This window comes from Natator depressus, chromosome 20 (assembly GCF_965152275.1).
Source record: "Natator depressus isolate rNatDep1 chromosome 20, rNatDep2.hap1, whole genome shotgun sequence".
NCBI classification, from domain to species: domain Eukaryota; kingdom Metazoa; phylum Chordata; order Testudines; family Cheloniidae; genus Natator; species Natator depressus.
Genome location: NC_134253.1, coordinates 11,289,236 through 11,317,078, shown reverse-complemented (window position 1 = coordinate 11,317,078; position 27,843 = coordinate 11,289,236). Strand labels below are relative to the sequence as shown.

Here is a 27,843-nt window from a genome sequence, read left to right as displayed (position 1 = left end):
CCGGGAAAAGCAGGGGTTGGTGCCTGGTAACGGCTGAGGGGCCGGCGCGGGGGCTGCGGCCTCCCCCAGGGGCCGGGGCTCCCTGCTCCAGCGCGGCCTTTTCCCCCAGGCCCGGCCGGGGGGCGCGTCCCTCTCTGCGGGCCCACGGGGAGGGGGAGCCTGGGGGCCCCTGGCTCTGCCCAGCCCCGGCGAGGGTGGGGGGGGTGTTGAGTGGGGCCCTGGGGCCACGGTCTCCCCCCGGGCCTGTGGTGGGACGGGGGAGGCGAATGGGACCCCTTGGGGGCACGTGTTCCCTTGTCCGTGGGCGGGGTAGGGAGAGGCGGGGTGCTGAGTGTGGGGCCCTGGGGCAGGGGCTCCCCCGGGCCTGCGGTGGGAGGGGGGCCCCGGGGCAGGGTGGAGGGCGATGGGCTTGAATGGGACCCCCCGACGAGGGGCTGCACGCCCGTCTCTGACCCGGCCCTGCCTTCTCCCCAGGGCCTGCAGCAGGATGTGCTCCCTGGCGCTGTTCCCGCCCCCGCCTGCCCCCGGAGATGTCACCCTGTACGAATTTAACAACGCGCTGGTCTCCGGCCACGTCTATGAGACGCTCCCGCTCGCTTTCCAAGACCAGGCAAGTGCTGCCCGACCGAGGGGGCCAGCTGGGGTCTCATAAGAACGGCCACACTGGGTCAGACCAAAGGTCCATCCAGCCCAGTATCCTGTCTACCGACAGTGGCCAATGCCAGGTGCCCTAGAGGGAGTGAACTTAACAGGTAATGGTCTAGTGATCTCTCTCCTGCCATCCATCTCCACCCTCTGACAAACAGAGGCTAGGGACACCATTCCTTACCCATCCTGGCTAATAGCCATTAATGGACGTAACCTCCATGAATTTATCCAGTTCTCTTTTAAACCCTGTTATAGTCCTAGCCTTCACAACCTCCTTAGGCAAGGAGTTCCACAGGTTGACTGTGCGCTGTGTGAAGAAGAACTTCCTTTTATTTGTTTTAAACCTGCTACCCATTAATTTCATTTGGTGGCCCCTAGTTCTTCTATTATGGGAACAAGTAAATAACTTTTCCTTGTTCACTTTCTCCACACCACCCGTGATTTTATAGACCTCTATCATATCCCCCCTTAGTCTCCTCTTTTCCAAGGTGAAAAGTCCTAGCCTCTTTAATCTCCCCTTATATGGGACCCGTTCCAAACCCCTAATCATTTTAGTTGTCCTTTTCTGAACCTTTTCTAATGCCAGTATATCTTTTTTGAGATGAGGGGACCACATCTGTACACAGTATTCAAGATGTGGGCGTACCATGGATTTATAGAAGGGCAATAAGATATTCTCCGTCTTATTCTCTATCCCATTTTAGTGATTCCTAACATCCCGTTTGCTTTTTTGACTGCCGCTGCACACTGTGTGGATGTCTTCAGAGAAATATCCACGATGACTCCAAGATCTTTCTCCTGATTAGTTGTAGCTAAATTAGCCCCCGTATGTATGTATAGTTGGGGTTATTTTTTCCAATGTGCATTACTTTATATTTATCCACATTAAATTTCATTTGCCATTTTGTTGCCCAATCACTTAGTTTTGTGAGATCTTTTTGAAGTTCTTCACAGTCTGCTTTGGTCTTAACTATCTTGAGCAGTTTAGTATCATCTGCAAACTTTGTCACCTCACTGTTTACCCCTTTCTCCAGATCATTTATGAATAAATTGAATAGGATTGGTCCTAGGATTGACCCTTGGGGAACAGCACTAGTTACCCCCTCCATTCTGAAAATTTACCCTTTGTTCCCTGTCTTTTAACCAGTTCTCAATCCATGAAAGGATCTTCCCTCTTATCCCATGACAACTTAATTTACATAAGAGCCTTTGGTGGGGGACCTAGTCAAAGGTTTTCTGGAAATCTAAAGACACTATGTCCACTGGATCCCCCTTGTCCCCATGTTTGTTGACCCTCTCAAAGAACCCTAATAGATTAGTAAGACATGATCTCCCTTTACAGAAACCATGTGGACTTTTGTGCAACAATTTATGTTCTTCTATGTGTCTGACAATTTTATTCTTTACTATTGTCTCAACTAATTTGCCTGGTACTGACGTTAGACTTACCGGTCTGTAATTGCTAGGATCACCTCTAGAGCCCTTCTTAAATATTGGCATTACATTAGCTATCTTCCAGTCACTGGGTACAGTAGCTGATTTAAAGGACAGGTTACAAACCATAGTTCTGCAATTTCACATTTGAGTTCTTTCAGAACTCTTGGGTGAATGCCATCTGGTCCCAGTGACTTGTTACTGTTAAGTTTCTCAATTAATTCCAAAACCTCCTCTAGTGACACTTCAATCTGTAACAATTCCTCAGATTTGTCACCTACAAAAGACGTTTCAGGTTTGGGAATCTCCCTAACATCCTCAGCCATGAAGACTGAAGCAACGAATTCATTTAGTTTCTCCACAATGATTTTATCATCTTTTAAGTGTCTCGCTTTTCCAGTGGCCCCACTGGTTGTTTAGCAGGCTTCCTGCTTCTGATGTACTTAAAAAAACATTTGAGTACCTTTTGAGTTTTTGGCTAGCTGTTCTTCAGACTCCTTTTTGGCTTTTCTTATTACATTTAATTTGGCAGTGTTTATGCTCCTTTCTATTTACCTCACTAGGATTTGACTTCCACTTTTTAAAAGATGCCTTTTTATCTCTCACTGCTTTTTTTACATGGTTGTTAAGCCACGGTGGCTCTTTTTTAGTTCTTTTACTGTGTTTTTTAATTTGGGGTATACATTTAAGTTGAGCCTCTATTATGGTGTCTTTGAAAAGTGTCCATGTAGCTTGCAGGGATTTCACTCTGGTCACTGTACCTTTTCATTTCTGTTTAACTAACCTCCTCATTTTTGCATAGTTCCCCTTTCTGAAATTAAATGCTACAGTGTTGGGCTGTTGAGGTGTTCTGCCCTCCACAGGAATGTTAAATGTTGTTATATTATGGTCACTATTTCCAAGCGGTCCTGTTATAGTTACCTCTTGGACTAGATCCTGCGCTTCACTCAGGACTAGATCGAGAGTTGCCTCTCCCCTTGTGGGTTCCTGTACCAGCTGCTCCAAGAAGCAGTTGTTTAAAGTATTGAGAAATTTCATCTCTGCATTTCATCCTGAGGTGACATGTACCCAGTCAATATGGGGATAATTGAAATCCCCCGCTATTACTGAGTTTTTTATTTTGATAGCCTCTCTAATCTCCCTTAGCATTTCATCATCGTTATCACTGACCTGGTCAGGTGGAATTACTATCCACAGAGATTCTATGGAACATGTGGATTCATTTATGATTTTTATTTCATTTGATTCTACATTTTCTTTCACATACACCCCCACCCCCCCCGACCTGTTCTGTCCTTCCGATATATTTTGTACCCCGGAATGTTTTGTCTCCTCCTCTTCCAGGGCTGGCCTCCTGCACAGGTTTCACGAGCTGCTTCTTGGAGATTCTGTCCCTCTGGGATGGGCTTGCTCTCCCCAGGGGCAGGTGAACCAGAAGGAGACCAGTGGACTGAACCCATCTGCTGCTCCAGACCAATGGACGGCCTGGCCTCTTTCACCAGGAGAGCTTGTCGCTGTTTTCTGGTGGAGCAGGACTATAACCCAGCAGAGCTTTGCAGCCTCATGCACAAGCCGGGGTTTAAGTAGATTGGAACAGCAGGGAGCACTCGCCACACCAGCCAAGAAGAAGGGGAGCAGCCTGGGGGAGCGCTGCTTATTCAAGCCATGGAGGGACGGGGCTTGCCCCTCTGGTCGTAGCAGAGGGGCATCTGTGCTTTCTCCCAGGTCCCCCCTACTTTAACCCATGAACAGAAGGCATCGTTGTCCCTGAAGGATTTTGATGCATGGAAGAGGGAACTGCCAATCTTAAACCCTCAGAACCGTATTGTGTCACTATTTCCTTGTACTGCCACATCCATCTTTTTGTGTCCACCTTTGTTGCTTTCCTTATACTTGGATTTTAAGCTTTGGGGGCAGGGACTGTCTCTTTGTTCTGTGTTCACAAATTATCTAGCAGAGTGGGTCCTTGTCCCTCAGTGCAGGTCCTCAGCCTGCTTTCTTGATACTTGAAGGTGAGGGAGACTTTGGCTTCTGGCACTTTCCATCTAGCACCAAATTCACCCCCCCCCCCCCCCCCAAAAAAAAAACAAAAAACTTCAAAACCTTTTTTTAATTAACATTTTGACAATTTGTAGCAGCCGCTGTGCCTCCTGGCCCAGTTTCTTTCTGTTTCCTTCCCTATGTGACCTTCTCCTTTTCAGGAATATAGTCAGTTGCCTCCCAATTGCTTATTTCCCCACCTGTAGCTATAATTATGGTGCTGCTTAGCTGGCAATGGAAGCTGGTTTCTAATGCATGAGTTGTGATCAGCTAGCGCTCACATTGTTAATATGTTCTCCTAGCATATTGGTTACATCAAGTTGAGAATATATCCTTCAGCTCAAGTTGCTCATTACTTAGAGGATAAGCCCCATCTTTTTGTTCTGTGTTTGTATGAACGCAGTGGGGTCTTGATTAATAACTGGGATTCCAATACAAATAAGATTCAACCTCTTTCCTCCTTCCTCACGTGTAGGTGCTGCTTTTTCACAACGTGAATTTAGAATGTCTGGCAGGTGCTTTGTTTACGCACAGAACAGATACAGTCGGGCACAACATGGCAAGCATTCCCTCTATGCTGCCCCTGCCAATGTGCCTCAGCCCTGATCTGAACCAGCCTCTTATTTCTATTTCCAATCAGCCCTTGGTGTCTTTGCTGAGGTTGCCCACAAGAGGGGTCACTTGGCTGGTGGGTTTTGTGATCATAAATATTTACTCTTTTGCATAATGGCCACAATGTGCTAAATGCCTTGCAGACCTGTGAGAAGGCATATTCCCTGGAGCTTACAGACCCTTGACCTGCACTGACATCTGCCAGCTTGTTACGTGCAAGTTGCCCAATGATTGGAGAGTGGTAGCAGCTTTCAGCTGCTGTTTGGAAATGGTGGCTTGGAAGTGATTGGTTCCGTGTCCTGTTCCCAAACCCCTCAGCCATTGGTCCTCAGATCAAGCCATTTCACTAGAGTCTGTTTGATTGACTGTTGGTTTTTGTACTTGCAGTTGGCTGATCTGCCTGTCCTAACCATTCCCAAGGAAACTCTGAAAGCTCACAGCCGGCTGGAGCATAGCACAAAACCCGCCTTCATCCACCACCAGGAGACCCTCTGGAAGAGATGTCTCAATGCATGGTGAGCGAGTGTGTGCATGCTCTGAACAGAAAGCAAGGAGGCAGCTGTTGCTTACTAAGACTGCAAGCTTTTTGGGGCAGGAACCATCTCTTTAAATATTTGTACAGTGCTTAGCACAGTGAGTCCCTGATCTTTGAGTGGGTCGCCGTAGGCACTGCCGTAACACAGATGATAATAATTAATAATCTGGGGTTGGGATGTTGGAGACTGAGAGGTGACTGTTCCTCAGATAACCCTGATTGTGCTGGCTGGCATTCGGAATTAAAATGGTGTCTCATTTCAGTTCCCTATGCTGGCCTTCTATAGCTCTGCTAGCCTGACCAAGCCCATGCTGAAATTCTCCTTTCAGCTCTCGTTTGCAATCAGTGGAAGAAAAGCCTGGACTGTCCTAAGGGCAGGTACAGTGCTGCTTGAGATGGGAAGGGGTTCTTAACCCTAGACTCTTCTGCAATTTCCAAGGGTGGGTGCATGACACTTGGAAACTGGGAAATGAGGTTGGTCATTTTTTTTGTCCTGAGGTTAACAGGCAGCTCTGTGCAGCTGGAAAGCAGGTCATAAGCAAGTCAGGTAGCAGGTTTGCCTGGTATAAACTGACAATTTCCAACAGCTGAGAAGCAAAGGGGTTGGGGGTATTGGATATTGGACCAGGTTGGTGGGAGAGAACCAGCAGTTGAAAGGAGGAAGTCAGAGTTGGTGGCTTTTGTTGAGGGAGGAGTTGCAGTAAGGTGAAGCAGAGCGAACAAGGTGGGGTCGCAGGGAGATTGCGGGCAGCTCTGAAAACAACTTGAGGCCCTGTTTAGAGTCTGGCTCCTGGATACTGTGTCCAGTTCTTCATGCCAGAGCGTCTTGCTTACCTACTCACGTGGCTACGGAGAGGGTACCTCAGTAGGGATGGACTGTTTATATGAGGTATGTTACTGTAGTATCTGCGTGCCTCACAGGTTTTAAGGGATTTATCTCTCTCTCTACTCCCCCAAGTGAGGCAGGGCAGTGCTGTTATCTCCATTGCACAGATGGGGAACTGAGGCACAGAGAGACTAAGTGATTTGCCCACAGCCACGTGGGAAGTGTGTGGTGTAGCAGGGAATTGAACCTGAATCTCCCACATCCCATGCTAGTGACCTGCATTGCTGGGGGAAGAGCTACTCCCCACCCCTGCTGTCTAGCTTAAAACTGTAGCCTTGTGATATGTAGGAGACTCACAGAGTTTTCTGTCCACAGGCGCGATGTGGGAATGTGTGGGGTGCTTAACGAGATAGCAAATGCGGAGGAGGCAGGTGAGTCTGACTGTGGGTTAAGAGAGCAGCCCTGGCTACATGTTGTGAAGGAATTAGGTAGCTGTCTCTTAAATCTTTTCATGCCTTGATCCCTCCAGTCCCTTTAGTCCCTGTCACCTGGGACTCTGCTGCTTCCCCCCCCCCGCATACTCTGGACCCCTTTCTGTGTCCTATCCCTCCCCACCTCCCTGTGGCTCCTCTCTCGGTTACGTGAGTTAGTGAGGAAAGGGTTGTAGTGCTGAGCAGGTCAGCTGGAGTTTGTGGGGATTGGGTTGACTTCTTCTGAAACAGCTGAAGCTTAATATGAGATTAAAGCTGCCACTCCGTCCTTTCCTCTCCGTCAGTGCCTGAAGTCACTGTAGGACATAGAGGGAGCTGCTGCTGCCACCGCAACAAAAGCTTAAAGCAAAACCTATCTGCTTATTTCACAGAGGGGAAATAAAACCCAACCAGTATCATCCACTGCACGGAACCTGAAATAACAACCCAACCCATAATGAGAGAGCAGTGGGAGACCGTGGTACAGACACGTCCTGTCTGATGCTGTCTCTGGGGGGGTGCTGCTGGATCATGCTAGCTCAGTGCTGCTCCCAGGGACACTAGGCTAATGATGTCTGGTTACTGTTGTGTTTAAAATCACATTTGCAGAGTTACATGCTGAGCCTATAACCTACAGGTGGCATGTTGCTTTCAAATGCACATCCACAGCCATAGAACACCATAGTGTTTCCCACTCTGAAGGATCCCAAATAAGCTCTGTGTAGGAATTGCTCCCCTGCCATTCCCTGGAATAGCTGAGTAAATAACCTAGAGATTGCCTTGCTGGTTAGTCCAATGGTGGTCCTAGTTCTGTATCTTGTTCCCAACAGAGGCCAAGACCAGATGCTTCAGACAGAGGTGCAAGAAATCCTCTATGGGATACCTTGCCCCTCAGGGAAAGTTTCTTCCTGACTCCTACTAGGTAGAAGTTGGCTTAATCCCTGAAGTAGGAGGGTTTAGATCTCTGTCAAAACACCTGGGCTTTGGTGGTGCTGTTTTCAGTCCTTACTATTGTAACTCTGGTGGTTATTTGTAGAAACCTCTAATCCGTCTTTGAATCTTGCCAGCTGTCAGCCTCAGTGACATATTGTGGCAGAGTGTTCCACATGCTGTCCCCCACTCACAAGTAACATCTCCTTTCTGATTCTGATTGTCACTTTTAAATTTGCCGTCTTTCAGTTTTTTTAAATCAATAAATCACTTTCCGTGCACCTCACTCTCCACAATTCCCATCTGATTTCAGCGGACTCATAGCACTTCACTGGGGTTTCCCACACTGTCCGTTGCGAAAGTTTGGCCTGTGCCCCCTCACTGCTGGTTGCTGCCTTTCACCCCGAGGTGTATGCATTTCCATGGCACTTTGGGATCCTTTGGGCAAGGCCAGAGCTACAGAAATAGATGGGATTATTTATTAAATCTGATAATGGTCCATGAGATGCAGACAATACTCATGACAGTCCTTAAGTTTCCAGGTTAACTCTAGTCTGTGCATCCTTTTTCACTTCTGTCTTGGAAAATCACAATTCCAGAAGGATTGACGACCCTCTTCTCTTTTCCTTCCCATTCTTATATCCCTCTCTTTCCTTCTAGATCTCCAGTGGATGAAAACAGGATCACGCTGGACTTTGGCTCTGTACCACTGGGTCTCCTCTCTCCACGGCTCCCTGTTTCCCCATTTGTCAGTGAGTGCTGTGAAGAATGAATCTGTCCCTAACTATTACTGGGGCCTGGTCTGCACTAGGAAATTACCTTGGTATAACTGTGTTGCTCATGGGGTGTGAAAAATCCACACCCCTGAGCGACGCAGTTAAACTGACCTCACCGTCGGTGTAGACCCGGTCAACCTAGCTACCTCCTCTTGGGAAGGTGGAGTACCTATGCAGACAGGAGAGCCCCTCCCGCTGGTGTAGGTAGTGTATTCACTGGAGCAGCTGTGCTGCTGCAGCGTTTAAATGTAGACAAGTCCTGAGTGTCGTGGAAATGCTGGCAGATGTGGCACATCTTGTGATGTTAGCTGCTTGTGCACTACAAGGGGGTGGAGGGTCTGTGTGTTTCCCTGACTCTGAAGCTCAGGCTCTAACACGGTGTAACATTGGACCAGCTGGGCAGGAATATAAATGTTCATCCTATTGTATTGCAATTAAACTAGTGGCCTCATGTCCATTTGTGGACTGAGTCCATCCCGTTGCCTTCCAGCAGCATGAGAGGCATCACAATACAGGCATCAAGGAAGCTGGTCTCCTTGCCCCGTTAAAAATAATGCTTTGAACTTGCAGCGCTTTTCACTTAGGTGGGTTGGTATCATTATAGATGGGGAAACTGAAGCAGAGAGAGGGCAAGTAGCTTGTGCCTATGAAGCTTTGTGAGTCAGTGGGAATAAGAACACAGGTTGCCTGATTCTCAGCCCAGTCCACTAGGCCACAGCTGCCTTCAGGATCCCCTCGACACACAGAAAACTCAGGAGTCCCCAATCCCTGAATTCATTGCAAGGGGACAGTGATCATAACTGATCAAAGACCAATCGATGCAGACATCCTGCCACTCAGAGGGTGGCAAATACCTCAGGCAGAATCAGTCTGGTAACTGGCATTTTGGCCTAAGGTGTGTGTATTTACAAAGGGTGTCACGTCCAAGTTCACATGTCCAAATTCAGCACCGAGTACAAATGTGGGGTGACCTCAAAGTAATTGAGCAGGATCTGCAAGTTGAGAAGCAGAGTGATGCAGTGAATAGAGTACTGGACTGGGACTGGGCGAGCAGGGTTCTGTTCCTGGCTCTCACTGACCTGCTTGGCCAAGTCACCGATCCACCCCGTGCCTCTGTTCCCCCACCCCTTTGTCTATTTAGATTGCAAGTTATTTAGAGTAGGGATTGTGTATTTCCATAATAGAACCCCAAATTCAGCTGACTACTATAATAAAATAATTAATAGTAAGTTGCCATTTTTAAAACTCAAGCCAGTTAAAATCTTCTTGTTGATAGTGGCTGGGATTTCCAAAGGGATCTAAGGGAGTTAGGCACTCAACCTTGTTGCAAATCAGTGGATGCCCCTCTGCAAATCCAAGCCATAATGTATTGCTCTAATGCTGGCTTGCCTGGGCACTCCAAGTCTGCCTACACTGCACTCAGGAAATGTGACTGCAGCAAATGTAGTGTGGCTAGCTAGTTCAAAACTAGCTTGAGTAACAATAGTAGTGAAGCTGCAGCAGCAGGGGTGATTGCAGGAGCTAGCCCCATGTACTGCTGCTGTTACTCATGTGTCTATGTGCTGCAGTCATATCTCCCAATTGCAGTGTAGACATGGTCTCTGAATGTTCTTTCTGGGGAAGGAGAACAACCGGGTACTGAAAAGCAAGGGTTAAATATGGCAGAATATTCCAGAGGAACTGTTGAGGGTGTATATAAGGTGTGTGAGACGTGAAAACCACTTAACTGATAACTGTAACTCACATCAACTTCTTGTGGCTCCGATACCCACTCCGCAGGCAGCTGCTGTCTTCTCTGTGCGGTTTGCCAGATCTGCCACTGATGTGTTAATTCTTTTTTCATCTGTCCTTAAGCTATGCAGCGAAGACATGATTGCGGAGTTCTCCCAGGCGGTGGACTGGTAAGTTCTGCACGTTGAGGCTCTGCAACGTGTGTGTACCTAGCTGGGCTTTTATAAGGGTGCCCATCGTGGCGGGGACTAAGTGCCTGCAGTTTACAGAGAGGAGGAATAGTGCAGTGATGAGTGGTTTTGCCTGAGACTCGGGAGACCCAAGTTCGACTCCCTGCTTTGCTTTGGGCAGGTCACTTTGTCTGCCTCAGTTCTCCATCTGTAAAATGGGGTTAATGGCACTGCGTGAAAGATGGTGAGCTGCTTGGGTACTATAGCAATGAGGACCTTAGATGATCACCTAACTCATAGCCATGCTTTTAATCCATGGATCTCCAAGTGCTTTGTGTAGGAGATCAGGATCATTAGCCCACTTTACAGATGGAAAAATCAAGGAGGAAATGACTTGCCCAAGGTCACTCAGCAGTGGTGGGACTAGAACCCAGGTCTTCTGAGTCCTAGCCCAGTGTTCTGGCCACTGAGCCACAATGCCTGTGTAGAGTTACTCTCTCTCGGTTTCAATTTGATCCTACTTCTGCACCAAACAGGAGTCTTGGTTGCTGTGCACCCCAGGAAATGTTAAATCTAGCCTCCTGCCACCTGCGTGGTGTTATCCCTGTGGTATGTGTGAGGCCCAGAAGTGGAGTGATGTGCCCAAGGTCACGCAGTCGGTGGCACAGTTCCAGCCTCTCTCCCTTTAAACTAATAAATATTTTCTGGGAACTGGAGGGATTTGATAATTGGATAGAGTCCAGCGGAGGGCAGCGAAGATGATCAGGGGGCTGGGGCACATGACTTATGAGGAGGGGCTGTGGGAACTGGGCTTATTTAGTCTGCAGAAGAGAAGAGTGAGGGGGGATTTGATAGCAGCCTTCAACTACCTAAAGGGGGGGTTCCAAAGAGAATGGAGTTCGGCTGTTCTCAGTGGTGGCAGATGACAGAACAAGGAGTAATGGTCTCAAGTGGCAGTGGGGGAGGTCTAGGTTGGATATGAGGAAACACTATTTCACTAGGAGGGTGGTGAAGCACTGGAATGGGTTACCTAGGGAGGTGGTGCAACCTCCATCCTTAGAGCTTTTTAAGGCCTGGCTTGACAAAGCCGTGGCTGGGATGATTTAGTCATGGTTGGCCCTGCTTTGAGCAGGGGTTGGACTAGATGACCTCCTGAGGTCTCTTCCAACTCTAATATTCTGTGATAGCAGAGGGCCAGGCAGGACCACAGACTCTGAAAAGTGCCTAAGTTAGACAGACCCTGTAGTCTTGTGTTTATTCCCAAGGGCTTCTGGATCCACCTTACTCCCTTTACAAGTCAGAGAGCGAACTTTCTAAATGTCAATGCTGCATGCTTCACCTGGGCTCTTGGTATTGTCCTGGATTCTCTCTGCTACCACTGGTACGAGAAAGTGGGACTTGGCTCCAGCCCGCCCTCCTGTGGCTGTGTCACCCCTTGCAGGACTAAGGGGAATCAACAGTCGTCTTGTGTCCATGAAGCCAGTAGATCAGACTTGCAGCCTGTGGGAGTCTCTCTTCAGGCCTGTTCAGTTTTGTGCACAGTCCACTCGTACAAATTGGGCACTGCTGGAGACGGAATACAGGCCTCGATGTTCCAGCTCTCAGATTCAGAAAGGCATTCTCCAGGTTATTGCTGTATCTGACATGGCACTCTTCGTCCTGTCATCTCTCAAGCTCTGTGTATGCTGTCGGTGGTACTTATCTGGCCCCCACTCAGTAGTATCTGAGAATCTCAATCTTAGACAAACTGAATTCTCAAACGTAACTCCTCTCGGGAAGGATGAAAGTTTGAGGAGATCCTTGCTGGGGTTTGAACCTGTCTTTGAACCTGATGCTTTGCCTTTTCTAAGCCATCCCTTACTGTCTTTACTATCGGGCAATCCTGCTTTGCATCTCAGCCTGTCAGACCCTTGGGGCTGTGTAACACAGTATGATCCCTTCTCTCTTGCTCATTGTTTTTCCAGGGCTGGCTGCTCCATCCGGGCTTTTGCCTGGCACCCTCATTCCAGCAAGTTTGCAGTGGCCCTTTTGGACGACTCCATCCGAGTTTACAACACAAACAGGTGAGGAGTGTCAGGTTGCCCGTACTGCCACTGGCACAGTAAAGACCCACTGAGGCTGCAAAGCTTGTGTGATGGCGAGGGCTCATGCAGTGAGGTACGGACACCTCCGTTGCTGCTACAAAGACCTCTATGGATCCTTGTTCTTGGGGTCTGGGAGCCTGAGCCACAAGCTACTGGAAACACACTCCTCAGAGGCCGCCTAAGCAGTGCTTTGCTGGCCAAGCTTGGGAAAGGGAGGTGCAGCCCCAGTTGTCTCCAGTCCTTCCTTCCTGCCATACCTTGCAGGGACAGGAATCTGGAGCTGTGTCTGAGTCTGCCTTTGTCAGATATCTCTTGGCAGGGTCACGCCCACAGGACCGTGAGGCAAGGCTCTGAGCCTTCCTGCTGCAGGAGTCCCCGTGCATAAAGTCTGCAGCTCCGCGCAGTGTCCAGACGGACTGTCGTCTGCTCCTGAACCCTTGATTCAGGGTTTTAAGCTGACTCTCATGCTCTTGCTAGTGCATACGAAGACTGAGGTTGGTTTCAAGATTATTGTGGGCCCCATGGAAGCTGCAAACTGATGTCCTCAGCGAGAGGGGAGTGTGCGCCCTGTGTTTTGGACCTCTGTAGCAGCACAGTTGTTAGACCTTTCTCTAGTTCAGCAGGTCAGGTTCCTAGAATTACACTGACAGTGCGAGGCCCTTCTGCACTGAAGCCTGTTAAGACCTTGGTGGTTGCAGCCAGTGTCTTTGTTCTGAGCATGAGGCTAGGAAGTTCCCTTCCTCCCTCTCAAGTGCCTTCAGGCCTCCAGCCTCCTTACACAGCCTCGAGAGCCCTTATGCCCTGCCCTGATGCTAAGGGAGAGAAGGTGGTGCCCTGGGGTAGTTCCTCAGCACCAAGACAGTGAGGGCAGTTCCAGTGAAGGCAACACTTCAGCTCTGGGTCTCTTGGCACCAAATGCCACCATTCCAAATGCTTCTCCAGTACGTCCCAAAGACTCTGCATCCCCTCTTCTCTCTCCTCCCCTCTGTAACCCACCTCTGATCCCTGAGCTAGCCACTCCTTCCATCACACACTCGTCTTCAGCTCTTGGCAGGCTTTTTGTGTTCCCAGAATTTCTCACTCTGTAGCAGAAGTTCTTATCAGACGTTTAGTAAAATCTCCAGATCCTGCTGCTAGCCTACTTCCAGTTTTCTCTCCGTTCCCCCCTCTGTTGATGCAGGCCATCCCATCTGAAGGAAAACAGCACTCGCTGTGCATAGTGGGGAAAGGTGGAATGACACTGCAGCTGGGTGACGTCCTCTGTCAGTAAGGCCTGGCCCTTGAGGGTTAGTGACAGGAGCCAAAGTATCAGATAAGTGGCTGAGCAGAACACCCCCCAGCTTGGGGTTCAGACCAGTCCTGTTACTGAGGATGTCTCATGGGGGTCCTTCTCCCAGCTCCTCATACAAACCTTTCCTCTGAGCACCTGTGGAAGGGGCGTGTTGGGGCCCAGCACTGACCCCATGTTTCCTGGAGAGCAGGTATGCTCCCGCAGTCTCTTGAAGCCAGCATAGCTCCTCTGGCATGGAGGCCTCCTCTAGACCAAGGGCCAGAATCGTTAATAGTGCATCTATCGCCTCGCCAAGCTAAGCAGCAGCTGTCAGTAAGGGCTGATCCATTCGTCTTCAGGTTAACACTTAAGAAATCCATATTCACGTCACTAGGTGGCTGGGCTAAGCAATATTGCTCTCGTCTCATGTGCTGCCTGGAGTTTGTCCCTCTTCCCATGTGATGGCTCAGCAGGCAGAGCAGGTTCAGACTGTCTCCCGCTGGCCTGCGAGAGGCTTAGTTAGGGGAGGTCTCTCGCTTTTTCCCCTTGGGCATCCATTGAATTTCGTCTCTCCTGCAGGTCTCCCCACTCTCCAAGTGGGTCCCAGCTGGCAAGTAAAGGCATCCTTAAAAGAAGACTCTCCCAGCTCATTCTGAAATGCTGCCGGCTTTCCCCTCCACAGGCTGCATCCCCCGGCTGGACTTTCTTGCCAGCATGTGCCAAATCACACCCATTAACTGCTGGGACTAGGCTGCAGGCAGCACCGGGCACGCCGCTTAAACAAACTAGGTGCGCTGCCATCTCTGTCCTCTTGAGCCTCTGAATGTTGCAGCTCTGCCACCCTGGGTGGTGATCTCGTCAGGTTCCTCCAGGCTTAGCAGTGTCAGGGCCTGGTCATTACTTCAGGGGACTCCACCAAAGAAAACCCAACATCTTGCTGGAAGTGGGATTGGCGATTCAGTACAGCTGTACTGCGCTCAGTCAGTAGTGACCTGGCGTGGTGCTAGGGGGCGCTGTCTTTCAGAGTAGATATAAAACCGCTCCTGGATGATCTGTGAATTGGCCGCAAGTAGTTAGAACTTTTCCCAAGAATCAGTGTGTTCTGGTCAAATCCCCCTGGTATTCTCTACCTCCTGCACTGAGCTGGTGTGCAGTGCTATGACACAGCTGCTGTGTCTCCCCCACCCCAGGGGGGACCATGTTTCAGTGGTATGTGTGCGGGCTCTGGGATCATTTCTTTCTCTTTGGTTATACCCATTACCGCAATACCTGAGTGCCTCATAATCTACAACATGTTTACCTTCAGAACTCCTGTGAGGCAGAGCAGTGCTATTACACCTATTGACGGAGGCACAGAGACCAAGTGTCTTGCCCAAGATCCCCCAGGAAGCTATGTCAGAACAGGGAATCGAACCTATGTCTCTAGAGTCCAGTCTGGTGCCCTAACCCCTAGGCAATCCTTCCTCTCCATTTAGGACAAAAGGTGCCATAGAAATAGAAGATTGTGTTAGGTCTCATAGAACTATGCTGTATGCACATCCCGGGCATCCACCCAGGCAGAGTATCTGGAGCTGATGACTGGGCAGATGCAGATACCAGAGGTGCCGGTTACCTTGCTGCTGCTGTGAATGCTGCCTTTGTCTCCCATGTCACACCCCTCTCTCCTCTCTTGCAGCGCGACGGTCCCCATCCTGAAACACCGTCTGCAGAGGAATGTGGCCTCGATGGCGTGGAAGCCACTGTGTGCATCCATCCTCGCTGTGGCATGCCAGAGCTGTGTCTTGGTTTGGCACTTGGATCCTACTTCCCTTTCCACCAGGTAACCAGCCACCTGGAGACGTGGTCGTGCCCCTGTGGTCTCTTCCCATGTTGCTGGCATCTCTCTGCTGGCAAGGAGGCTGCCTCTAAAGCCAGGGCCAGAATCCTATGTGTCTAGTGTGGTTATAGCACACCCATTACTTGGGCAAGCAGAACAGCATGTGTCATTAAAAGCCCAGTTCAGTGGCATTTGGATCAACACCACCTACCCATCAACGAGCCACCTGACACAGACAGATGTGGCTACATGTCCCCTGGAAATAAGCAGCTGCTGCCAGCCTCCCTGGAACATGTCATAGCAGTTTGGCCCCTACTAGCAAGGTCTCTCTCTCTCCTCTCCTTCAGGCCTTCCTCTGGCTGTGCCCAGGTGCTTGCCTTCCCCGGTCACAGTCCCGTCACCAGCCTGGCATGGGCCCCCAGTGGAGAGATGCTGCTCTCGGCCTCGCCTGTTGATACTGCCATGCTTGTGAGTAAGGCGGGCCCTCCTACGTTTCTCTCCGCCTGTGTCCTCCTGTAGTGTGGGGAGTGGCTGGGGTGTCTCTACCACTCAGTGCTGGACGGAACAGCAAGACCTGCTGAACTCTCAACCACATGCCCTAGTAGATGCGTGTGACTGTTTCAAAGGGTTTCCACTAGTAACTGTGTGTCTAGTTGGTCATCCCCAAGGTTTGAACCTGCGACGTCTGGGTCTAAAAGCTTGGGTTTCTAGCGCCTGACCTACAAATCCAACTCCGCTAACTAAGAGGCAGTAGTGGGCTCACATCTCTACGGCCCGGGCACTAGAGGGGGACAAGGATCTATATAGATACTAATGTAGGTCACATTAGCATTATTCCCTAGACCAGTGGTGCTCAAGGTAGCCTCATACTGCTGGTGTGCTGCAGAGGACTGGAAGGAACCTCCTGGGTCCTCAAGTCCAGTCTCCTGCCATCACAGGCAACCCCTTGCCAGAGGTCTCTTGAAAGCCTGCTGGCGACATCACTGCCTTTCTAGTTTCCAGCTGCCAAACTCCAGTAAGACAGCTAAAAATACATTTAAATTGGGTCCTGATCTTACTCTTCCATGTAGTTGCCACAAGGATGCTGTGTCATGGAGAACGGGAAGGGAGGGGGCCTTTGCAGTCACGCCTGGACCAGAGGTGCCCGGGAGACAATCTCCGTATTAAGATGAGGGCCGGGCTTTGAGAATCTGAGCTCCCCCGCTCTAGACTGGCCTCTGTTTATAAAGACCCTGAGATCGAGTCCAAGATGGCACAGATGGTGATAGTGTCGCTGCAGGCCTGGGTTCGATTCCACCCAGCTCAGTTTTGCAGCAGTCGGCCACCTCTATTCAGAAACCGCGCACTGCAGCAGCAGGGAGCTGCAGATCGGGAATGAGCTCTGTCACCAAGTTTTCTAGGGCCCAGGTCAGGAATGAGGGGCACTGGCAGTGCTGCTGCAAGGTATGGGGGGCAGGGAACCTGACGGGAATAGCAGGACAGTGGGTCAGGGTTAAGGGCCATTGGCAGCACTTTGTGTGGGAGGTGCTTAGGACTGGAATAGCAAAGGGGCCATGGGTAAGGATTGAGGTGTGTTGGGCAAAGAGTGCGCCTGGCTCAAGCTAGCTCTGTCTGTGAGTGATATCTGGACTCCCTGATAGAATTTTAGGGCCAAAACCTCCTGGCCTTGGGGCAGCCTGTCTGCTGCTGTGAAGAAGCCCCAGGTTCAATTTCTAGATTCTGCGGCTTCTTCCTGGCCAGCAGGACCTGGGTAGTTTGGAGGCAGAATGCTTGAGTTTAGGCATGGGGCAAGCTGTGTGCCTATGGGCTTGTGTCTGAAGGCCAAGTTCATTCTTGATGCTCAAATCCACTGTGTGCGATTCACAACTTCCAGAGGTTGTAGAGAGCTGCAGAGTGGGAACTGGTCTCTGACATGACCAAAGGGACTAAAGTACTGCTCTGACCGGGGGGAAACCAATCCCTCCTTGATGTGCTGCAAGGCTGAGGCCTCTACTGATGCTGTGATGGCTTAATATTGAAAACCGTGGCTGGTGTCTGTCATGCTCTTCCTGGTATAGCAAGAGCCTGCCTGGAAGATAGCTGAACCAGCGAGCAGAGGGGCACAGATCCTTTCCAACTCCCAGCTATGTATGGGTTGGAGGGAGACAGATTTGTTTTTCCAGTATGTTACCCTCATCATCTCCTTCCCCCCCACCCACGCTTCTCTCCCTCTCTAGGTGTGGGATGTGTCCACGGAAAACTGTGTCCCGCTACAGTGGTTTGGAGGGGGTGGAGTCACTTACCTTGCTTGGTCACCTGATGGCAGCAAGGTGCTAGCGACCACACCCTCAGCAGTGTTCAGGTGAGGATGAGGACTGCTGGGACCCATGGGAGCATGGTCTAGTGGTTAGAGCATGGGACTGGGAGTCAGGACTCTTGGGGTCTCTTCTCACCTTTGGACTGGGGCAAGTCACCTCCTTTCTCTGCATGTCTGCATCTTGATCTGTAAAATGGAGAGGATGTTATGGACCCCATCTCAGAGGGGGTTGTCAGACTTCATCTGTAAAGTGCCTTGAGATGTGGGGGTGAAAGATAACAGAGAAGTTCTTCACTCTTCTGCTGCAGGCAGGTGATATCTGGGTGACAGCATCTCTGAGCCCTCCATCACTGCAGGTTTTCTGGCTTCGGAGTCCCATGGCTTTGCTGTGTCGGTCTGTCCCTCCCCTCCTCCCCAGCCAGTAACGTCTTCCCCTTGCCTAGCACCTGCCATCATCCAAGGAGCTCCAAAATGTTCTGCAAACTTTAGCAAAGTCTCACACTCCTCAAGGAAGTAGCTGCTCTGTGGCTTAGTCAGTCAGAGGCAGAACCCGGGAGCTGACACGCCCCAATTGTCTGTGAAGACCATGTTGTCTGCCTGTTGATGGCAGTTGTTTGGTCCCTCTCAGAGAAGCAGAACTGGATTAAGCCTTGTCTCTCTATGGTCTTGGGTCTAACACAAGAATTGAAATGGAGATGCTGGAAATACAGTGAGTCTGTGCTCTCATTCACTTCATCCTATGGTCTCTTCCAGGGTGTGGGAAGCTCAAATGTGGACGTGCGAGAGGTGGCCCACCATCAAGGGGCACTGCCAGGTATGTGGGGTGGAGGGTTGTTCCTGATTCCGCACTAGTGAAGGGGAGAGCACTGAGCGGATTGTTTTTGTGAAGGTTAACGGACAAACAGCTGAACAGTGAGATCCTTCCCCCATCACTGCCCTGCTACGTACCAGGTACACAGGAGCAGATGCAGTGAGTCGCCCTGCCTTGACCATCGCCCTCTTGCGGGGTGAGACTAGCTCTCTGCTTTGTTCTCCAGATTGGCTGGGCCCTTCCTGATGCAAAACTGGAAATTTGATCCAAATTGGGTTAGTGGGTTTTTGTTTTGTTTTGTGCAGACTCCCATCCTGTAGGATAAGCACAGATAAGACCCATCAACCTCCAGCCCCCTGCAACAGGCAACCCCTTGCCAGAGGTCTGTGGAGAACCTGCTGGGGACATGGCTGCCTCTCCTTGTTTCCAGCTGTCAAGCTCCATTAAGTCAGCTAAAAATGCATTCACAGAAAGAACCTTGAGCTGGATCACTGCGGCCTAAGGCCAGTGCTTCATCCCCAGCACCACAGACTTACTTCTGTCACGTGATGGAGTCTTCCCTTGTTCCAGTGTTGGGGTGGAGAGACTTTTCCTTACATGAGGGTAAAACGAAGTCCTCGATCTGTGCTCACAAATACCCCAATTCTGATCCAAAGGGGATATCAGCCCTGGGGTCCTGGCTGAATTCCACTATACCTATCTAAACTCCCCCTGCAGTGCGAGTTGGCTGCTGGATTCTCCTTCCCTCCCTAGCCTAAACTGTTGTTACAGCAGTGCTGTGTAGCAGCTGCTGAGTTAGATACAGAGGTGGCTGCGTTTCCGTGGTGGGCAAATGATGCCATATGGGTTGAGCCCTTAAAAGCTGAGTTAGCCACATGACTTCCAGGAACGTTAAGGGGAAGCTGTGTGGCTAGCTCCCTAGTCAACTCTGAGGATAAAAGGTACCATGTTGCAAGTTGTTCTCATGGTCTGGTTTTAAACGCGTCCCTTTCCTTCCCACAGACAGGGTGCTGGAGCCCTGATGGCAGCCGATTGCTCTTTACGGTCCTGGGGGAGTCGGTCATTTACTCCTTGTCCTTCTCAGAGTACAGTGGTGAGTATGTTAAACTTTCCAAGAGGAGATTGTTGTCTGATTCCCATAGCCACACTGGCCTCCCGGACGCTTTCCAGCCAGAGCTTTGCCTTCCTCCTATGTGATCTTGTTAATTTCCTCCTGGTCTGGTGAGCACACCCTGGGTGCTGACTATGAAACACACCAACCAAAGCCAGTGTTTGGACTCATCTTTCATTCTGTTTCCTCTCCCGCTCCTTAATCCAGCCCATTGTGCCATAACATCCTGTAGTGCTACGTATCCTAGGCACACTCTAGTGGCGGGACAGAGCTACAAGCATTGTGAAATTCACGAAGAGCTCTGAGTTACTGGTCATTAGCCCACTGGGGGGAGATTTTCAGAGGTACAAAGGGCAGTTAACTGTCCAACTGTTATGGACTTTCAGTGGGAATTGGGCACTTAATTCCTCTCTGAAATGGTGAAAATCTCCCCTTTGTAGTCTAAACCACAATGCAGCTGCTTCTGGGGTGGGGCAAGGATTCTTTTCAACAGTGCACAGCAACATAGACAGTGGCTTAGGCCAGGAAACGGAGAAGAATCCTGCATCCAATCCGAAGTGCAGGGGCAATTTAGGGAGGCAGAACGGAACGATCCATCGTGGAATTTGGTCAGGACATGGGGGGCCAACACAGCAACAACAAACTGATTCACGTTGCTCAGCACACGACTCGGCAACTTTAGCTACTAGCTGTGTGGCAGAATTCACCTGTCTTGGTCTCTTCTATTCCAGGCGAGATGCAAGGGCAAGTTGGAGGGTCGAAAACGGCATCTATTGTTGCAGACCTGTCCGAGACCACCTTCGAGACGCCATATGGGGAGGAGAGGTGAAGACAGGGCAGCTGGCCCCGCTACAGGGCTGCGGTGGGAAGACCGAGTGAGGGGACGGTGCTTCAGATTCAGATCCTGAATAGAAGATGCAGGCGCTGATGCCTTAACATAGCCCCTGTGCTTGTTACTCAGATCTGTGTGTGGGGTGTACAGGGGCATCACTCAGTGCTTACATGACGTTTCTCTCCCACTTTCTTTTGTGGATGATTTCAGTGGCAGATCGATATCATTGCCCAGAGCCTGGTGTAAAACTGGCAGGCCCTTTTCTCTCTTCCCAGATGTTTATCTCTGCACCCATCAGGGGCTGCAGCAAGCCTAGGTGATTGCAGTTCTGGGTAATTCCTGAGGTGGGAGAACTAGGTATAGGGTGGTTGCATGTAGCAAACAAACTAAGCTGAGCTCAGCTGACTTGTGTCACATGTGACTTCATCCGAAGGGGTCCCAAGCCAAGGCTAAGGGTGGAAGACATGTGTGTCCCAGTTATGCTACTCTATCCCCATAGGATAGAAGTTCTGTGATGCAAAAGGCAGCTTGGAACGGAGCTAGCTTGCTTGCTTGCTAAGGAAACGGTGTGTGTGGGGTGTGGGTTTCTTCCAAGCCCATCTAGCGAGCAAGGCGGCAGGCAGGGTTCCTGGCAGCTGAGCCTAGCTCACACTGATGCTGCTCTCAGCAAGAGGAGTTCTAATGCCCAGTGTGTTGGTTTCAGGATCGGAGGGGAAGTGCACTCCATGGTCTGGGACCCCAGGGGCGAGAGGCTTGCGGCTCTCATCAGAGGTAAAACCTTAAGCCCTTCAACCCCCTCACTCTCAAATGGGATTTTCCTAAGCGACCTTGGTTTGTGTAGCTTGGTTCCCCCACCCAGCGTGAGGTTAAACAGTGAGTGGGAGCTAGATAATGCAGAAGGGGAAGGGAGGTGCAGCTAGCTCCAGCTGAGAACAGTGGATAGTCTCTTCTCACTCCAGAACCGACCCTCGCCTGAATAGCCTCTTCCCCATCTGCATTAAACAGCTACTCCTGCCCCACAAATCCCCAGGCAAGGAATAGGGTGGGTTCCACCCTGCCACTGGGTCTCAGCCTTCACCTGCATGAGCCTCCTTCTTCAGATGAGCCTGTAAACTCTCTGGAGCAAGGACCTTCGTGTTCATACAACACCCAGATGGGGCCCTGGTTCTGATCTGGTATAACAATAACCAGAGGGGTAACAGGGGAATGCTCTGTTGCTGCCATTAGACCTACCATCTAGAGGCCATTCCCAACCCACTGAACCATCCAGTCCCCTGATCTCATGCAGAGAAGTCCTGTGTGCTGCATAGGAAGCCCAGCCGAAGAGAAGAGGAGTAGCTGCAAAATCAGGGCCGGTCAGGATGCATGGTACAGTGGCAAGCCATGACTGGCACCCTGTGCTGTGCCACCCCCCCCCCCACCCCCCACCCCCAGCTTACTACAGTGGCCCATGAGTGAGAGCAGGTGTGTCCTGCATGGATCTAAGCATATAAAATTGCATGCTTGAGAGACTTAAAACAATCCTCTAATCTGCATTTTTATAGCAGCAGGCGGGAGGCTGCTGGGATTCTCTTCAAAGCCTGGTTGTAAATGAGTCACCTTTGTTATTCAGAGAGCAGGAACCCAATGGGATATGGCTGTAGTAACCCCCTCAGAGAGCTAGTGCATCTCCAAAGGCGGCCGTCAGCAATGTGGACAAACTGGTGTCATTCCTGCCTAGGGCGAAAGGCTGGCCTGGCAGGGGAGTTTCCCACACCTTGGCCTAAAGGCACTTTCCATCTGTTCGAATGCCCCTTTGTACCACTTGAGCAGTGTCAAGTGGCCTTAGCCATGAGAATGAGAATCAGCCACCTTCTGTATTAAAAATGCTTCTTTCCTCTGTTGCCCTGTGAAAGACCCCACAAGTGACGGGGAAATGGGCTTCTCCAGCGTGCTGTGCAAAGCACACAGTAAAGCCACTGATAAACTAGGAGGAACACTTATTTCCCCCCCCCCCCCCCCAAAATCTTTCAGTTGTAGGCATCTTAAGGTGGGATTTTTCAAAAGTGGAGCAAGAGGATGGTTAGAGCTCCAGCCTGAGACTGAGGGAACCCAGGTTCAATTCCCTGCTCTGCAGACTCCCTTGGGGAAGTCACCTAGCATGTCATGGTTCCCCCTCTGTACAGTGGGGATAACATCTTGTGGCTTGGATAAATAGGTAAAGACTATCTGAGCACCCCCACAATGAGGGCCAGATAGGTACTGTAGATGGTCCCCCTTACCATAGCATCTGTGCACCCCACAATCTTTACTGTATTTACTCTCACAACACCCCTGTGAGGAAGGGCGCGGCTATTATCCCCATTTTATGGGCAGGGAAATGAGGCACAGAGACCGAGTGACTTGGCCAAGGTCATCCAGGAAGCTTGTGGCAGAATAGGGCTTGAACCCGGGTCTCCCAAGTCCTAGGCCAGAACCACTCTTGGATTTCACTGTTTCAGTACCTAACACAGAGTACGAGACCCACTGGCTTTTGATCACTTAAGTGCTGTTGAAAACCCCACCCTAGGCATTGCTTGTCCCAGTCGCTGGTCAATGACGTTCTGATGGAAGTGAGGCTTTCTGGCTCTGATCCAATGTAGAGAAAGGGGATCTGATTAGCGTCCGCGCCACAGCGATCACTTCGGATAATGGTACAGGTGATGTGAAGTTCATTAATAAAGAATCACCCCAGATTCCTGCCGGGACCTGCGGACAAATAACGATTTACCAAGGCCTCAAACCAGCTTCCGGGCACCACTTGTGTCTGAAAAATAGCTAACGTCCTGTTCACTTGCTTTTTTCCTCTTTGCAGGGAATCCTGAAACCCCTGAAAGCAGGACAATCGTTGCTGTGTTTCGTACCCGCAACAGCCCCGTGTTCGAACTCTTGCCATGGTGCGTACTGGTGGCTTAAGGAGTAGCCCTCAACGCCATAAGATTAAAGGCAGCAGAAGGACCATTTTGAGCAGTTAGTCTGACCTGCAGAACACAGGCCTAAGAGAATTTCACCCAATAACTCCTGCGTCAAGCCCAGAGCTTCTGTTGGAGTGAGGTCATGTCCTTTAGAAAGATGCATCCAAGCTTGGCGTGATACTGGAGAGGGTGCTGGGTTCTTGGTGCCATTCCCTCTGAATCGGCACTAAGTTAACACCCAGAGGTGGTGCTAGGGTGGACTGTGTCCCCACGGGGTGCTGTCTTTCAAGTGAGTCATGAAACAGGGATCCTGAATGGCTAGTCCTTAAACATCCATGAATCTGGGGTGAGAGTCAGGGAGTGGGCTCTGGTGTCCTGGTCAAATTCAAGCTTGTGTAATTCCATTCTGCCTTGTGGTGCTGAGCACCCTCTGGCACTAATCACTGAGGACACGGTGCAGGATCAAGCCCTAAATTTCCCCTAATTGGATGTTGTATTCTGTGGTTCCTGCCCTAAACGCTCAAGGAAATGTTAGTATGCGGTGTTGTGCCCCAGAAGTGGCTGCATCTCAGTTGGAGCTATCCCTGCCATCCTGGTCCTTTTTCCTGCTGGCAGGGTGGCTTCCACTGAGTTCCTGTTTAAAAATCCAAACAAAAAACCCTCCTTGCAAGACAGGGAATAAGAGAGACACCCATAAGAGTAACAATCCCAACTCCACAACACCAATCCATACAGCCCATTAAGGCCCCAGAGCACCGTGACACATCTGTGCAGGTATGGGTCTTTCAGACAAGACCATCAAATCCCCAGATCCTGTCCGTGCCGCATCAATGTTAAAGATCCCGTAGTACTGCACGAGGGTCAGGGGTAAGGGGATTTGCCCCAGGCTCTAAAGTCCAAATGTCCCTTCTCCCTCTCTGTTTGCTCTCCACCCCAGAGGCGGCTGCCCCTCGCTGGCGTGGTGTTAACAGTTTGTAATAGTCTGACGGCAGTGTAACTGCCTCCCTCAGTGTGAAGGGGTGGGAAGGGATCCCAGGTCCTGTTGCTCGCAGCCCAACACTGGAGGAATGTGAGAGTGAGTGAGATCAATTGGTCATGCAGTCACTGTGTCCCCTTTCTCTTCCCTAGTGGCTTCCTGCAGGGTGAGCCAGGGGCTCAGCCGCAGCTGATCGCTTTCCATCCCTGCTTTAAGAAAGGGGCCCTCTTGACTGTGGTGAGTGCAGCCTTGTTTTTTGGGATCTCCTTGGGGGGTCCCAGCTGAGACACTCTGAAGCTGGAGGCTTTCTAAACACAATCCTCCTCCCCCCCCGCCACCCACCCTCACAGTCCCTCCACAACGGAGGAGCAGGAAACCACAGGGCTTCAGCAGAGGGGACAGCTCTGTGGCTGCTGGGAATGGGGCTTGAGGGTGCCGTTACCCTAACCTAGATCTGTTAGCATTGAAATGGGGAGGGACGGGGGGAGTCATTACCAGACCCCATGAGGGCCTCGGGCCTTGAGATCTGCTGGCACTGAGAATGGGAGGTGCTGTTATCCTGACACAGCCCCATACGCTGGGTGTCCCTAGGCCTCGAACTGCCAGAAGCTGGGACTGGACGACAGGGAATGTATCCTTCAAATCACCCTGTTCTGTTCATTCCCTCGGAAGCGCCTGGCACTGGCCACTGTTGGAAGACAGGACACTAGGCTAGATGGACCTTTGGTCTGACCCAGTATGGCTGTTCTTAACTTGGATTCTGTTGGCATTGGGACATGGGTCTAATTTCCAGCAGAGCAGAGATCTAATTGGCTGGGATTTGGGGTGTGTTGCGCAGGTCCTGTGCTCATGTTTCTCTCTCTCTCCCTCCCCCCCCCCCCCCCAACCAGTGCTGGTCTACAGGGAGGATCAGCCACATCCCGTTTTTCTTTGTGAGCGCCCAGTTCCCCTGCTTCAGACCCAGCCACAGTCCTGTTGTGGCCCTGAGCAGCAGCAGTGCCAGCGTGCGGGAGCAGCCCTTGTTTTCGGAGCTGTGAAGAGCGGATAAGGAGTTTCCTTTCGCCCTGCTGCTGGGTAGCCACGGTGCTCGCTCCCTGTAATGGTTACTTCTCCCCAGCCTCACTGGGAAGAGAGAGGTGGTCCCAGCACATCCACTGGGGTCAGCTGGGGTGGCAGCATATGCTGGACACTGATGGATTTTATAATTTGTCAAGAGAGCCCCGAGTCTGGAAGGGGAGCAGTTTTGTTTGCTGTATAAACTTGATTGAAGGAGCCAGCACAGGGCATGAGGCCCCGCTTTTTAAAGCGCTTGGTGCTGTCCGGATTAAAGATCACACTTTCATTCTGCCTTCCGTTCTCTTGTACTTCCCAATGTGACCTGAATGGCACTTGCTTTGCAACCACAGCAGCTCAAGGCTGCACTTTCGGCTCCCAGCCTCCAAACGGCTGCCTGTAAAAGGCTAAGTGGTATTTGCGCTGGGGTGGCTCAGAGCCCTGGAGCTATTTAACCCAGGGAGCTGCTCTGGCAGGTTTTGAAAGAACTAGCACTTCCATGTGCCTTTCATCTACAGCCACCTGGCCTCAGTTCTGCACTTGGTCACAAATGGGGCAAGTGTTTACAGCTTATGTCTGTTCTGCTGTGTGGGTGCAGGCGTGCGGTGACACCTGGGAAAGGGGCAGGCCTGCTTGGCGCTAGGGAGCCTGTTCCTATTAGGCACTGCTGGAGGGCTTTAGAAACAAGTGACACCTCTGTGCCAGGTCAGTATTATCACTATTGGGCTAAACCAAGCATACAGTGTGGATCTCCAGCCCCCTCTACTGTCTGGATTACATAGTGGTGTCAGTCACAGTCTGAGCACACTTGGGTCTTTCTGTACAGCCACTGAAGGCTCCTAGTTTGGTATCTAAAAGATCCTGAGTTAAATCCCTCATACTGACAACTCTCCCATAGGTGTCATGTTACATACAGGTGGGCAAGCGTGAGCCTGGAGTGGGGGAGTGACTCTGCGCAGTCAGAGGTGGGAGTGGAACCTAAGAGTCCTGCCCGTGTGACATTGCTTCCTTTCTGTATGTTGGATTTGGGTGCCCTGTTCCTGTTAATGGGAACCAGGTGTCCAAATCTGCTAGGCAGCTCTGAAAAATCTCAGTCCATCTTCCATAAAAGTAACAGAGCTGTTCCCATGAGAGAGAATTCTCAGCCCCCAAGCCAGAGTCTCGCATGTCCAGGGCTAGTTCATAAGGGGTGACAGGGAGAGGTGGTATGTAGGGATAATTCTGAAATTAAAAGAATTAAAGTTTGGTTAAAAAAATGACCTATTTGCTTTATAGTTCGTGGCTAGCAGGGAGAAGGCCACAATCAACAAGTAGAAGAAGGCTGTGAGAATAATTAGTATTGTAGTGTGGGAAGGATGTATGGTTCCAAAAGTAACTAATGAAGAGCTGCAGTAACAAGACAAAGAAAAACTGTCTTAAAAGAAACCAGCACAAACCTTCCCACAGGTCTGCTGGTAAGCAAGGAGGGGAGGGGAGAGGAGATAAGGGAAGACCTTGGAGGGAGGAAAGTACCAAGGATAAACGGCTTCAAACTTGGTTTTTGCTAAAGCTAGCAAGTTAGCTGAAGGGTCTTTATCAGACCCTACCTGATCATACTGAAGCACGCCAGGATGAGATGGTTTTCCCTAGGACTGGCCTATTTGTAAGTATACCGATCACATGCTTATGAATACTTCATTACTGTATTGGGTGTAGGGACTGCTTAGGCATGTTTAGAGCCATTGTATAAAATACCATTTGGCCTTTGGAATTAATAAAGGAATTTATGGTTGAATTACTGTCTCGTGGCCTCCTGTACTAATTTCAAATATTAATAAATCCAGTATGGTGGTTAATTTATTTCTGTTGCTGTGGGGCGTAGGAGCCTCAGTCAGAGACTGACACCCCGCTGTGCAAGGCGCTGTACTAACAGAACAAAAAGTCCCTGCCCCAAAGAGCTTCCAGTAATGCAGGAGAAACTGGAAAGTGAAATTGGTTAGGAACAAAAGTGAAGCTGACTGGAGTTTTAATTTGAGTGGAGAGCAAGGCAAAAAGTTATGACCAAGAATTGTAAAGCATGAAAAAACTTTAATGGCCCCATTACTGTGTTATCTGAGCATCACACAATCTTTATGAATTTATCCTCATGCAGCCCTGGAGGCAAGGCAGTGCTGTTATCCCCACTGTATGGGCAAGGAACAGATCCCCTAAGGAACTCGGGCATGCCTACACCTCCCTTTTAGGACCTTGCCATCTGGTGGAATTCATAGCGCTATATTAGCCACCCAGGCACACCATGCATGGTGAGAGTTAGGCATGGCAGAGAAGCCACCTAGGCTAGCCTGTAGGAAATGCCAAGGAAGAGGGTGGTAGTGCGGGGGAATCTCCCCATCTCTTTTGTTGAGCCTGTTCCATTTTGTATAAATAATTAGTCGCTACCAGGACTTGAAGCTGGGTCTCCGGAATCCCAGGTGAGCTCCTGACCCAGAGGGCTGTTGGGTGCTCTGGGG

At 50.4% G+C, this 27,843-nt stretch overlaps 1 protein-coding gene across 3 annotated transcripts; it reads left to right on the top strand.

The window, feature by feature from the left end:
* Positions 1 to 27,134, top strand: AAAS (aladin WD repeat nucleoporin). Of its 3 annotated transcripts, XM_074935670.1 has the most exons (17): positions 1 to 15; positions 475 to 610; positions 5,122 to 5,249; positions 6,471 to 6,526; positions 8,156 to 8,247; positions 10,126 to 10,172; positions 12,137 to 12,235; positions 15,202 to 15,345; positions 15,690 to 15,810; positions 17,559 to 17,683; positions 18,392 to 18,452; positions 19,452 to 19,542; positions 20,292 to 20,385; positions 21,096 to 21,163; positions 23,226 to 23,307; positions 24,454 to 24,538; positions 25,192 to 27,133. In XM_074935670.1, the coding sequence occupies exons 2-17, from the start codon at positions 488 to 490 to the stop codon at positions 25,336 to 25,338; spliced, it is 1,563 nt and encodes a 520-aa protein (XP_074791771.1). In that variant the 5' UTR covers positions 1 to 15; positions 475 to 487; the 3' UTR covers positions 25,339 to 27,133. The 3 variants fall into 3 exon arrangements, with proteins under 3 accessions (XP_074791771.1, XP_074791770.1, XP_074791772.1); XM_074935669.1 differs by lacking the exon at positions 1 to 15 and having other exon boundaries at positions 378 to 610; XM_074935671.1 differs by lacking the exons at positions 1 to 15; positions 12,137 to 12,235 and having other exon boundaries at positions 378 to 610; positions 25,192 to 27,134.
* The last annotated feature ends 709 nt before the right edge of the window (positions 27,135 to 27,843 follow it).